The 13,586-nt window shown below is 45.6% G+C and overlaps 1 protein-coding gene across 1 annotated transcript; it reads right to left on the reverse strand.

Moving 5' to 3' along the window:
- Nucleotides 1-8,411: 8,411 nt before the first annotated feature.
- Nucleotides 8,412-13,036, reverse strand: LOC127015179 (cytochrome c oxidase assembly protein COX20, mitochondrial). The gene is made up of 4 exons (XM_050894960.1): nucleotides 13,004-13,036; nucleotides 10,692-10,806; nucleotides 10,486-10,549; nucleotides 8,412-9,902 (listed from the first exon to the last, which is right to left on the reverse strand). Exons 1-4 carry the CDS (start codon nucleotides 13,034-13,036, stop codon nucleotides 9,761-9,763), a joined length of 354 nt encoding a protein of 117 aa, XP_050750917.1. The 3' UTR covers nucleotides 8,412-9,760.
- Nucleotides 13,037-13,586: the final 550 nt, after the last annotated feature.

The raw sequence follows: 13,586 nt of genomic DNA on the forward strand, positions 1-13,586 counted from the left end.
GGAGGACACCAGGTTGACTAAGAAAATTAACTCCATCCCAGCTGAAACCAGGACAGCCACAGAGAGACGTGAGGTACTTTAATACTTCCGCAGATGTTTAGGGGTTGCACTCTTCCAAGCGAAGAAGTGTGCATGTACTGTAGTTGTGAAACTAGTAAGGTAGGAGTAAGTACGGCTGGAGCCGTCTCGGCCTGAAGCGCTGTGGAGGATGGGGAGAGCTCCAGGATGTCAGAAACAGCCGCTGAGAGGAAAGCGGAAATTCAGAAGAGCAGCTTTCTAACTCCGGTGTTAACAAACCGGCTGTGCTGAAATTAGAGCAGCGCCTCTCTCTGTCATGCACAGTTCACCTCATCCCAGACAAAGCCACCCCGTGTAGGTGGAGGGGGCGAGGAGGCCTCTCTTTATTTTAATAGCAGATTAGCAATTAGTTTTGCGCAGCTTTTCTCCCTTCACCTGGTGACCGAGGCATGAGCTGTCTCCTCCAGCGCAGCAGGCCTCCCTAGAGCTAGCTGTTGCAGGGAATTGGCTGAAATCAGGACTTGGCTAGTAATAATCTGGATGTGGCTGTTGCCTTAGTTTGTCCTTCTGCCAGTACTGGGAGTGGCAGGAAGATTCAGCAATGAATCAATTGCTACGTAAACTCGGCTGTAGCTTAAAAAAGATGCTAAATGCTTAACGCATTGTCAACATCAAAAGAGAAAAAAATGAGGGCAAATGTAAAAAAACTTGTAATATAATTACTCATGCAGGTGACCTGATATAGAAGTGTTACTTTAGAGCAAGTTTTTTGTTCTGTTTTCTGGTTTAGTAGACAGTTTTTGATCTGCAGAGTAATTTTGGTCCTAGAAGTTATGAAATCGAAACTACGGGTAGGACAGCTCAGCCAATTTTTCCCCTCAAACTTTTTCATGCTCAGAAAAATTTTACCACTTGGTAGTCAAGGGCAGATGCGATTTACACTAAATAATGATTCAGGGATCTGCTGCCTGGTTAGCGCACAAGGATTAAAAGGGCACTCTTTTTTTTCTCAGTGTTAATTCTCCCTTAGCTAGGATCAGACGGCTGCTTACTAGAACACCTCTGATAACTAATGTGGCATAAAACTGCAAGTATGTGTTTTCTGGTCTGAGTGTGGCCCTCGTTTATGTCACATCAGCCTATGTTAACTCTTCTGCCGCTCTGTGTTCTGGAGGTTTTCCACCGAGTTCTAACAAAAACTGGTTTGCCTTAGACGTGGGGAGGTCTGTGCTGGTGAGGAGCACGAGTTCTGAAATGGTGCAGGTGCCCATGAGAGTTGTAAAATAAAAAAGGCCCAGAATAGTACTGAAGAGCTCCCTGAATGTAAATGCATGCTTAAAATACCAGTGATTGTTTACAAGGTGAGAGACGCAGGAAAGGTTCAATTCTCTTCTTTAGTCTCTGCTGAACTTTCAGCTCTGTGGACCTGTTAAGCAAGTAGGTAAGATAAGCCCTTGTATTATAAAAGGACTTTTGCCTTTGTGGTAAGAAGGTAGTAAGAGATGGGGGAGAGGAAATGAGTAAGCCTTGTTGGAAGGATTTACTGTAATATTTTTTTCTGAAAGAAATGACACTTGGGGTTTGCTCACATCATGCTGAGAAACAAGATTCGGAAATAGCTGAGCTAGCAGAGGCGAGTCCACATGCAGCATCGCGTGCAGGTTGCGAGCAGTGGAGCTACATACCCAAAGCCTGGCACCTCCACATTGTGCACGCTTTGTCTTCTCTGCTTCGTGCTCCCTGCCACTGTCAGAGCACCTGGGATGCTGTGGGGCCTCCAGCCCAGCCTGGGAGCACTGCATCGGAAAGAATGAATTCCTGAAAGCAAAATGGGACGTGATTGTGTGGGTGGTCCTCTGCACCGCACTGGGCTTTTTCTGCCTTGGGTTTTGCAGATTCTCCACCTCTCAGTAGGTCGCAGAATCGCAGAAATGTTGTTCGCATGGCCCTCTGGAGATGTAGTCCATCCTCCCACTTGCAGCAGGACTGGCACTAGTGCTCAGGTCAGCCAGGGCTTTGTCTAGCTGAAGCTTGAAAACCTGCAAGGGTGGAAATTTTCCATGACCTCTCTGGGCAACCTATTCCAGTGCTGTACTGCCCTCGTAGTAACGCAGTCTGTCCTGCTCCCTGGCTGGAAGCTCCCAAGCTAGAGTTTGTGGCTGTTGCCCCTGCCGCATCATCTGCAACTATCAAGAGGCGTTTGGCTCCATCTTTGTAACTGTCCTGCAGGTAATATTAGGTGGTTATTAGGTCACCCCACAGCCTGCTCCTCCTCAGACCAAGTCCAACTCCTTCCACCGTTTTTCCAGACGGCATGCGCTTGAGCTCCCTGAACACCTTAGGAGCCCTTCACTGGGGCCTCTATGGTTTTTCGATCATCCTTGTTGACCGAGAGGCCCAAAGCTGGACAGCAATATTGGACGTGCTGCCTCAGCTGTGTCACATACCGGGGGATAAGTGTGTCCCTTGATTTGTTGGCCACATACTTCCTGATGGAGCCCAGACTGTGGTTTGCCTTATTTGCAGTGAGAACACTCTCTTGGCCCACATTCAACTTGGCGTCCACTGTAAGTCCTATCCTTTTCAGCAGGGCAGCTATTCAGCTAGCTGCTTCCCAGCCTCTAGCGTACACTCAATTATGCAAGCAGCTACCCGGTAATAATAACAATAACAGTAATTTTTAAAAAAGATAATTTATTAAATTGTTAAATAGTAAGCCAAGCACCTCAAAAAGAAACATTAGATGTAAATTACTTGTGCAAATTAAAAGTCTTGTGTATTCTCCCTGTTTGCTCTGAGAGACCTCGGAGAAAGCGGCTGTGATAGCACAATAAGAACTATTTCAGTACTTACATATCAGAGAACGCAACACTTAAATGTCACAAAATGCATTTGGTTTCCAGACCTAGGACATTCCTGCAATTGCACCTTTTGTATGAACTTGCTTGCCCCTTTTTTACAAAGAGAAATATCTCCTGTGTGGAGCGGGGGCCACTGAGCGCCACGCCGGCTGCCGGCGCTCAAGCCAACCGGCTGGCTCCCATACGTGGCTGCGGTAGGAGCTGCTTTCTCTGAAACAAAGGAGGAGGTGGAAGGAATCACTGTGATCCAGTGCTCCGGTCCGCAGGGCAGCACGCTTGAGCCCAGCCCTGCTTGGCGCTGAGGAAACTCTGCAGTCTGCTCAGTGGTAGAGAAGAAGGTGGAGGCCGGGAGACACTTCCAAAAAACCAACATCTCCCTGGCGGCTCCCGGACATTCTCAGGAGAGGGCTGCTGCTACTGCTTCGGCAGCCGTGTTGGCACAGCCCCGGGATATTTATGTGCCTCCACAGCTTGGCAGCTGGCCAGTCCTTTTTTATTTTTTCCTTTAAGGAAACACCCGCGGAAGGGAAACAAGAGACTCCAACGGTTTCTTTCAGCAGATCCTAGCGCAGAAAGTGAAGAGGAGAGAAGTTTTCAGGAATGATCTTGCTTTTATAGATACTTACCGCCTCGAAAGGTGTGTTATACAGCAAGTACCAAGTCTAAATATCCTTCTCTAGTTCCAGAACAAACCAGTGAAAATTGCACTGCTGAAAGCAACCGAAAGGCTGGTGGGGGAAGGGAGGGAGTGCATAGGTTCCTCCTTGAATGGTGGCTGTATCTTAAGCGTTTCAATTAGTGTGGATCCCACTGGAGGTCACCAGTAGATGGACGGTGTTGCTGATGTATCAGTAACTGAACTCCTCTGAATTTTGTCAGGTTTAATGACATACCAGGGGTATGCGATTTAATACAGGGCTGTGGTCTGTGGCATCTCGCCGCCTTGCAGTTCTCAGAGCATTCCTGAAGTGCGGGGAGCGTGGCTGCATGCTTGTGTCCACGTATGCGTGTGGGCATCCTTCACTCTGCTTGAACTGAACATTATTCTGAGGGAGCAGCTTGCTGGCCGTGTGGTAGGTGGTCACTCTGTGACCCACTTAGATGCTCTCCAGATGCATCTCAGACTATCTTGAGAGTGCATATGCGGGTGACAGAGGCGTACAAACTGAGGTATGGTGTCCTCAGTAGAAGGATGAATGGTGATACAGAAGATGGTGAGTAGAAATGAATGGTGACTGGCTTTTGGGATGGAGAGGACCGTGGTGCTTGTTAGCGGGGGTAAGAAGCCCTATGCAGTGGTGGTTCAAGGGGACTTTGTGAGGTTTAGGAAGAAAGGGCTGAGCTCTGTTTATCCATCTGGGAGTCTGAGTAGGCGGTTACTGAAGAACGTGGCACTTGGATTCTATCAGAGCTAAGACACCGAGTCAAACAAGTTCTGTCATGGCCTCCCAGTGCTGCCTCAGGGTGACCCTCGAGGGCTTTAAATGTTGGATGAAAGCATTATAAGCACAGCATGTGATAATCACTGGTAGTTCCAGATTTCTTTGGGGGGCCTGAACAGAGTATCATCCCCTCTATTTTGAGGAACAGGCCGTTGGAAATTTTTTTGCTCTACATTTGCTCTATGAAGGACTCCTGCAACAGCCATTTGTGAGAATGTATCATTTGCCCAATAATAAATCAGTTATTGGCTTTTCATCTTCAGCAATGTTGCTACTATCTCAGCCAGAGCCTGAATGTTTCCTGACAGGGAAGTGGATGTTAGCTTCCCTTCAATCGCTTAAGTAACATATCCTAAATGTTCTGTTGGAGGGGATTGTGGGCACCCTGACTGTGAATTTGCTCAGAAGGAGAAGCCACGGGCAAATGAGCTGGGTGGATCTCTCATCCTGTTTCCGCAGCATCTGTGCAGCGTCACAGTGATGAGGTGGTGGAGAAAGATCTTTCTCACTGGGTTTGGCCACCTGGCAAAGGTAAAGGTGGTAAGAACTCTTGACCTGGATGATAGAAAGCATGAGTATCAGCCAGAATTGTAAAGCTTGTAGGTGAACTCCAAAAACCTGTCACGCACGTATATGCAGGCTTGAAGGCCAAGACATCTCATGGATAAATCCACACCGTGATCACAGGAGTTGATCACAAGCCATTTGCTATCAATAGGAGAGAAGAGGATCTGTTGTCCGGGGAGAGAAGCCACGTCGGCTGAAAGCATGCCTGCTGCTCTTTGCAAAAGCATTTGACAAAATAAACAAGGAGTTTAAAAAATAAGCAAAGCATGTGTTTCCTTCTCTTCAGAGCACGAAGACAGAGAGGGGGAATCTTTGGTTCTGTTCAATACATCACCACAGCATACAGGCTGGGTATTTTTGGAGCTGTGGCCAGCCTGAAGAGAAAGAGCCCTGCAGCGGTAATTGTCTGCTCACACGGTACATTTTCTGTACTGCCAGTGGACTCCTGGCATGGTCAGGGAAGTCAAGGGCTCTGACACAGTCTTGCTCATGATAGATGACAGAAGCTGGCAGGATTAAAGTATCCTCCTCAGAACCGAACTGCTCTTAACCTTTAAAACAAGCAGATACAGGGATGCTGTGACCTATTCCCGCAGGAACAAGCAGACCCACTGCTGGGTGGCTCTCAGGCAAACTATGAGCCCATGCAGAAAAAAATAGAGAGCGTGTGAAAACGTGGGGGCCTACAGTCTTCGTCAGGGTGCTGCCAGCCATGAAGGAAAGTCTGCATTTTCCGCAAATCCTCTCATCCAAGGCTCTACCTTCTCTTCATCAGCCTACTCCCCTGCCTCCATTTGAAGGTTTAGCAGCCATACTTGCTTAGTGTTTTATTTTCATTTTAAGCATAAGAAGGATATATGTTCCAAGGCCTTGAGTCACATCATTAACTAAAACTCAGTTCCACTTCTGACATTTAATTAATTCTTGGTTCTTAAATTAAAAAAAAAAAAAAAATCATTAAAGGATCATCTTCTTGATCACCTGAACATACTGTAAAACCTTTGTTTTGATCAGTTTTCCAAGGCAATAACAACATATTTTTTTCAAACTTTAAATGGAGCAAACGAAACAACTTTCACTGGTAACCACTGAGCTCTTGAGCTAAATGCCTAGATATGGGAATGAGAGAAGTATGGGAATTAGACTACTAAGCTGGGGAAAATCTTTCACTTGGGAGCTCATTACAACTGAGTTCACACAGTACTTCATTGTTACCTGGGTTGCTTGCACCAGAAATAACAAACGTACTTCCCTCCCCGCCTAAAAAATCATCCTACCAAAAGCCAGACTATTTGTTAATGACAGGACGTGACCCTTCCTTTGCAGCACTCCAGGGCTTGGGGTGGGTGGTGACACACACAGACTAGCCTGGAAGTCTGCAAAATGCAGCGAGAGCCCACATCTTCCCCAAAATCTCTGCTTGGGTAGAGACGTAAATGACGAGTTTGGGATGACAGTTGTAATTGCCTCTGCTGCCAACTTCAAAAAAGTTCTTGGGTTTTGAGCCTGTCGCAGTTGTCGATGGCTGAAGCACTACGTTTGCTTTAGCGAAAGGCGCTGCAGAGCAGAGGCGATCTGATCACGCACATCTCTAATAACGGAGTTGGCGATTAACCTTAGATTGCCGCGCTTCAGCCTGTTGCCTCGACCGTGACTTTGCTTCCTGACAGGCCTGGAGGACGCGCACCCTTGCGTGGCACGCTGTGGTGGCTGTCGGGAGCCCCGAGTGCGCCCTCCTGCCCGAGGGGGCTGGCAAACACCTTCTCCCAAGAGTATCGCTACTGCGGGGAGCGGGAAGAGTAAGGTGTGGAGGAGCGAATGGGGCCATAAACCCGTCTATTTATTTTGGTGGTGTTTTAGACTGCTTTAAGGGAGGATTTTACTAACTTCAGGGATAAAAACTAAGTGTGCTTGTCAGTCACTGTTCAGTGACCAAGTAACGTAACCGTCAGTAAAATAAACAGGATTTTAGCAACTTTATAGCTTGAAGTTGCTATATTTCATTCTCTCCTTTTTAAGGCTCATTCAGAGGGCTGAAAACCAAACATCTTCAAAATTACTATTTCTCTTCCTTTCTAGTAGCTGTCCGATAAGTTTTAATTTGAGGAATATTTTGAACCTCAATAAAGCAAGAACTATTACATCTGTCATTAGCAACAATACTTAAAATAAAGATACCGAGTCCGATAATAAAACACAGATGCATGCTATGTGTTTCCACCAATGACTTAAATTAAAAAAGTAAGCATTAACAGGGATACACCTAATTTAAAAAAGTTAGGAAATTGTTTTCAAATGTTAAAATTACTATTAAGTTACTGCAATTTTTATTTTCTTGTGAATGTATCCTAATTTACGACAACTAATAGCTTTGAGATTTTGGGGTTTTGTTCTGTCCCTCACCCTTTCAACAGGGGTTTGTAACCCATCAGTCACTTTCAATCCACTTTCCATAGCTGGTGCAGAAGCAGCTGTAGCCGGCGCTTCCAGAAATTATGCCAGACTTTCTCCCCTGCGTGTTTAACCATAAGTATTCTTCCCTCTGCTACTGCAGGCCCTCCCCTTTCACACCAACCGAGTCCTGCTCACAGCTTCCTCGTCTTATCCCCCCCGCCCCACTCAGCAAAGGCTCTGACTTTTGGTTAGCTCAATTCCACCTCAAGTTTTACTAGATAACAGAGCTCAAACGGTCGGCCAGGCTGCCTGCATATTGCCGCTTTCCCCATTTTTCTGTTAACATCTAGCATACTCATTTTACATTTTGCACAGTGAAGCAGAAGTAGTAGACTGGTTATCTACGCAGTGCAGATAGATAGATACATCTAGAATTTCACAGTTATTGGCCAGAATTGCTAATACTGTAGTTAAGCTGCTATCGAGCTAATATCCTTAAATGCAGTAGCTTAAACCAACACCAGTTAACACCGGAGAGGATCTAATGCTGCAGTTTTCCCCAGATTTTTTAATTTACACAGCATCATGATGCTTTTTTTTCCTCATCAGTCACAGTACTCATGCATTTTGAAGGATGCCATTATGCACATGCTAACTTCTTTCCCATCAGTACAAAACACCATTCTCCTTTCTCCACAACTGCTCTTTGCCAAAGAGTAAATTTTCATCTGCATGCTTTTGTTTCCTAAACTCCCCAGCTGAACTATGACCTCGCAGCCAAAAGACCCCCTGCTTAGGTTGCAGTTCCTTTTCTTAGGTCAGATAGGAAAGAACTCAACCATGTATTAAAATAGGAGCTTGCTAAGTCCTGGTTCGTGGCTCGCTCCGTTTCCCACTGCCGCTCCAAGGGCAACACCTCCTGCCCCAAAGGGAAGGCCCCTCCCTCCCCCTCCCCCTCCCCCTCGCCCCCCCCCTCGCTCCTCCCCCCAGCAAGAACCAGGGGAAACATTTTTCTCTTCTGAACTGGAGTTAGCTACCAGTTAACTTCTGAGTTTAGATTTTGCAGTAAGGACAGGAAGTGTTTCATTGCACTAACTCAAGTTTTCTAGAGACTTTTAATATAAAACTATTGAAATGAATATTTATCTTTATTGTTTCCTCCAGAAGAAACAAGAGGAATAGAGGGAAAAAAGGAAACAGAGTATACAGGTTTGTTTTCTTCTTGTAAGAGGCTAATCCACAGAGGGTAAAAGTTTAATTATCTTAGTGTAAATAGCACGTTTGTTTAGTGCTCTCAAGTATTTTCCAAATTAAATAAGTAGAGCAATGCTGCTGTTTACATCTGGACTCCCAAACCTCCCCACACCAACGTGATTTAACAACAGATTGCAAACTCTCTCAGGCTAAGTACAGGGTGAGGGGAAAGAACTATTTTTGCTCAGTGAATGCCTTGAGACCAAAAAGTGCTTACAGCATAATATACTATAAATCATTTTGTGGGGGGAAAAAAAAAAAAGTTGTATCACTGGTGTAGACAGAAGCAAGCAAGGAATATTATGCCATCGCTCATCTTTTTATCAATATGCAATTAGACCTAACACTGTATTTCCAAATAAGATGGTTTCCTTGAAATTATATAGTGATATTTCTTTTAACTGAAAACATACAGTGAAATATACAAGTAGAACATTCCTTTAAAAAAAAAAAAAACCAAACCCAAACCAAACTACTGACCATTGCTACTTACAAATAATGTAAATTATTACTCCACCAATTGTAAGGAAATGTCTTAAATAGAAGAGCAAGATTTTTAATCAAGTAAAAAGATTAGTTACTTACATAGCTTAGACTGCCTCTGAAGTGGGATTTTATTCTTAGTTTCGCACAGACAGAACAAAGATGGAAACCCTTTAACTTCACAGTGTATATAAATTATCTGAAGTTATTCTGTAGCTGAAATCTTACAAAGGCTACTGATATCACCCATCTTGCACAAGCAAAGCGGTCACCTGCTGTTTAAATATTCCTGTTTTACAAACAGCACAATTAACAGTAGCACTGAAGGATACATTTACTCAAGAGAACAGCTGATGGAAATATTTTCCTGTATTTAAATGAAATGTAATTACAACTTTGCTAAAACGAACCATTCTGTTTATAATGGAAGTTAAAGCAGTCCCAAAACCTGTCATTAATCCTCCGAGACCCTGTAACAGAACACATCAGTTCCCAGATGTTTAACAGGAGGTCATTCCTATCTGTGTACATAGTCATATACATACATACATACATACATGAAACAAAGAAAGGCTTGTACACTGACTTAACAGATTTGCTATTAATTTCTTGCTCGGATTTGCCAGGAAAACCAGCATGATTTATCAGTTTTAGGCTCCTCACACATTTACATGGAAGACTGCCATTTTTGGACCACCTTCTCCCAAAGCTGTATTAGACCACAGATTCCTCTGTAGCAGACTATGAATCGCTTCTTTCATTGCCAGTCTGTTTTCTTTCTGGATCAAGAGAACTGCCTTCAAATAAAATTTTGTTTCTCATTCCTTCTTTAAGCATTCTTTGCTGGATCCTGTGTTGGGCCAAATTGTACCTGCAGTAAAACCTAGAGGAGGGGATGAAAAGAAAACATGATTCCTTGCTTTATATTAGTGACAGTATCAAATCAGAGTTATTCAGTTGAAAAGTTGAAACCACATATAATAATGCTAGTAAAATTCATTATGAAATGATGTGTAATGAAAATACTAGGGTAACTGCTATTTCTTTAAGACAAACATTATGCAGCCACTGAGGAGTGGGATATACAAGTCCAATGGAAAATGCTAATTTCTATAATTTGGATCTTAATTTCATGACCATTTAGTATTCTGCCTTTATAATTAGGACAGAAGGATGGTATATGTGAAGGAAAAAAGAAAGAATTAAGAAAGATGGAAATAACTGGGTGGTTTGATCTCTTGGGATTCAAGAAACAATAGTAAATTTAAAAAAAAAAATATATTAACATAAAAATACAAAGGCATCGAACTCTTTTCCTTTAAAAAAAGAAATATTTCGGGGAGAGGACGCTTTGCTAGGCAAGTTTTTTATGGAGTTTCAAAAACAGTGCGAAAGGTCACATGGGGATCATGTTGTACAAAGCAGCCAACGCAGGTCTGTCAAAATTCAAGAAGCGTTTTACATACCAGTATCCTAACATTGTGCAAATAAAGCCACCAACTGCAAAGTCACAAGATCTTCTAACTCTACCTGAAAGAAAAACAAAAATCCTCCAAAAAATTAGAGAAAAAACGTTGGATGAGTTCCCATTATTAATAAAACCTAACAGCAAATAGGAACTTATTTTTCCTTGCAAATAAATATATGAAAACCAGAAGGAATAAGTACTTACTAGTTGCTAAAAAATGTCCAAGACCCACAACTAAAGATCCCAGGGAGCCATAGAGCACTGATTCTCGTGCACATGGGACACTTTTAACATCAAGAAATCCTAGGAGTTTAAAGGACTGTAAGAAAAAAAACCACACCATAAATTTAAAAAATTACTTTGTAGAAGTCTATGATGCCAACTCCATTGTAAAACTGACTTGCTATCTTAGTAGTCAAAAACAACCACTTGAGGATTTCCTACTTCCAGGGTTATATCTGAGCAAAAGTGAACATGCACAGCTGTATCAGGAATGGTTTCGGAAGAGTTAACTATTTATTTAGGCAACATCATTTTGTACAAACCTGTTGATTCATCCTTTCTACTGAATATTATAAAACAACTATTTCATTTTTTCCTTTACATTCCCCCAAAAAGGAAGGGAGAAAACCCTTAAGAATCCAGGATCTTTGTTCAAAACCAACATACATCACAACAAACAGGTAAGGTTACAATCAATTAGGCAGTTAGTTATGCCACGGAGTTTTAATACCTGAAAAGGCAAATGTGCTTAAAAAAAGAAGTGAAATTACTGCAGAATGTGCATGTAGTAGAGAACCTTATACTGAACATTGAACAAAAACATTTATAAACCAGTAATTTTTAATCTAATCCTATGTACAGGTAGGGGCTGTGCACAGAAATTCTTCTATATACAACACATAAGTTTCTAAATGAACCTACTGGTAAAAAGTATTCAAACTACTTCATACTCTGGCTCACATCTATAACCTACGCCAGCTTATATCTATCAGTTTTCTATTTAATTTTCAAATGGTAATTACATGTGGCATTCATAAACTCAACTGTGAACTGACAAATATGTTTTTCATTTCAGAGATGCCTACACTGGCTTCTACATAATCCAAGTCTTCCAACTTGAATACAATTTCCCACCTGACCAACATCCTTGCAAATGCACGTTGGCGCCACAAGCAGGAGTGAGAAACTTGTACAAAAAGGCCTCAAGGTGACACGGGCCAGGGTTAAGGTGGCTGTACCGTGGTAACATCTGCACACCTTTCTGCTGATAATTCTTTTGTCAGGGATGGTGTGAGAATTCATCTTCATCCTGTTGTGTTTAAATCCTTAGACCATTGAATACCACGTGTGCAGCTGTATCAACTAAAATCTTGAAAGATAATTTTTAAATGATTTTTTTGGTAAAGCTATTCTACTTGGACAGTAGATTTTGAAGATGGAGTACTACAGTCAATTATTTGTTGAGGGCTGACAACTCTGCGAGACAGGTCATGGTGAAACACGTCTGACTGTGGTAATAGGGATGGCAAGCATCTGACAACAGTTGGATTTGTATGCTAGTATGGAAATCCCCATCAATAATTTTATCTCTGTTCCCTACGGACAACCACCAGCTGTTTCCACATAATCCCTGTGTACAAGTGAGGCAAAAAGGATGTCGTCTGTGTTGGTCTAATCTCCTAATGAGTAATTTCAAGTACTCTCATACAGAAGAAGTCACTTGATATGTTGCTGTTGTTGGCTAAGAAGGTATCCCTGCTACATCCACGCAGCATGATGCATCCTTTTAAAATAGTATTTCACCTGTTGCTATACTTGAAATCACTTGTTATGACTCTAACCATTGCTAACTAACTGGCATTACGAAGGCTCAAGCGTCATGACAGTGTTTCACCCACAAAGAGAAAGCCCCGTAGACAGGTCCGTGGAAAAACAAACGCAAAACCCCCACCCTTGGCCCTACAGAGCCTCAGTTCTGCCATCGGTTTCCGTGTATTGTTCCCTAATTATTTCCTCTGGAGCAAAACCAGCGGGGGTTCACAACTGGTCTGCGATAACCTCTCGTGTCCCCAGCGCAGGGCTCCCCCTCTGCTTTCGCGGGCACTGACGCGCGTGGGCGCGGGGAGCCGGGCACAGCCGCACAGCTCCTCCTCATCCTCCGCCTCCCAGGGCCCGGCTGCGCTTCAGCGGGGCGGGCGGTGAAACCTTAAAACGCGTGGAAGGCTCCACGCACCGCCGGCCTCCCGCGTCTGTGCGGATTACAGACCCGGCCCGGCCCGGCCCTGCCACCCACCGGGGACGCCTCTCAGCTGCCGCTCCGGGGGCTTCCCCGCCGCCCAGGGGAGGCGAGGCGGGACCCTAAGGGCACGGCTCCCTCAGCCGCCCGCCTCAAGCCGGGACGGGGGGTGTGAGGGTGGGTGGGCAGCGTCCCGCGCGCTCCGGTGAGGGGGGAGGGCTACGGCCGCGCGCGGGGCGGGAAGGGCCCCTCGCCGCCCCCCCCCATCCTCCATTACCTTCCTCGGCTCAGAGTCGCCCTCGTCCGCCATGATGTGACAGCGCCCTCCCCGGCCCGCGCCCCCTCCCCCGCCGCGCACCAGCGAGCCCGGACTACGGCCGCGTAGAGAAGGCAGGAGGAGGGGCCGCTCTATCCGCCCCGGCCCGCCCCATCTCTATGGTGCCCGCGGGGGGCGGGGGCGGGCGAGCGCGCCGGCGCCATTTTAGGTCTAGCGCTGAGATTCCAGCAAAATCCTTTGTTCAGTGAAATGGGTCACGGAGCAGGGCGCGCGCGCGCGCACGCACGCACGCACGCGGGGGGGGGGCGGGGAGGGAGCGCGGCGCTGGCGCTCATCCCGCTCCGCCCCCGTCCCCATCCCCCCCCGCCCCCCCCGCTCCAGGCGCGCGCCTCGGCCGGGCGCGGGCCGCGGCAGTTGTGGCGCGCCGCGGCCCCTCCCCGGCGGTGTGCAGGGACGGCGGGCGGCGGCGGCGGCGGTGGCGGCGTCTGGACCTCGCCGCCCGCGCTCCTCCGCGCACCGTGCGTGGCCTGGCCGGAGCGGCCGCCTCGGGCTCGCCGCCGCCCGCGGCAGTGATTGTCGGCAG

Source organism: Gymnogyps californianus, chromosome 3 (assembly GCF_018139145.2).
Source record: "Gymnogyps californianus isolate 813 chromosome 3, ASM1813914v2, whole genome shotgun sequence".
NCBI lineage: Eukaryota > Metazoa > Chordata > Aves > Accipitriformes > Cathartidae > Gymnogyps > Gymnogyps californianus.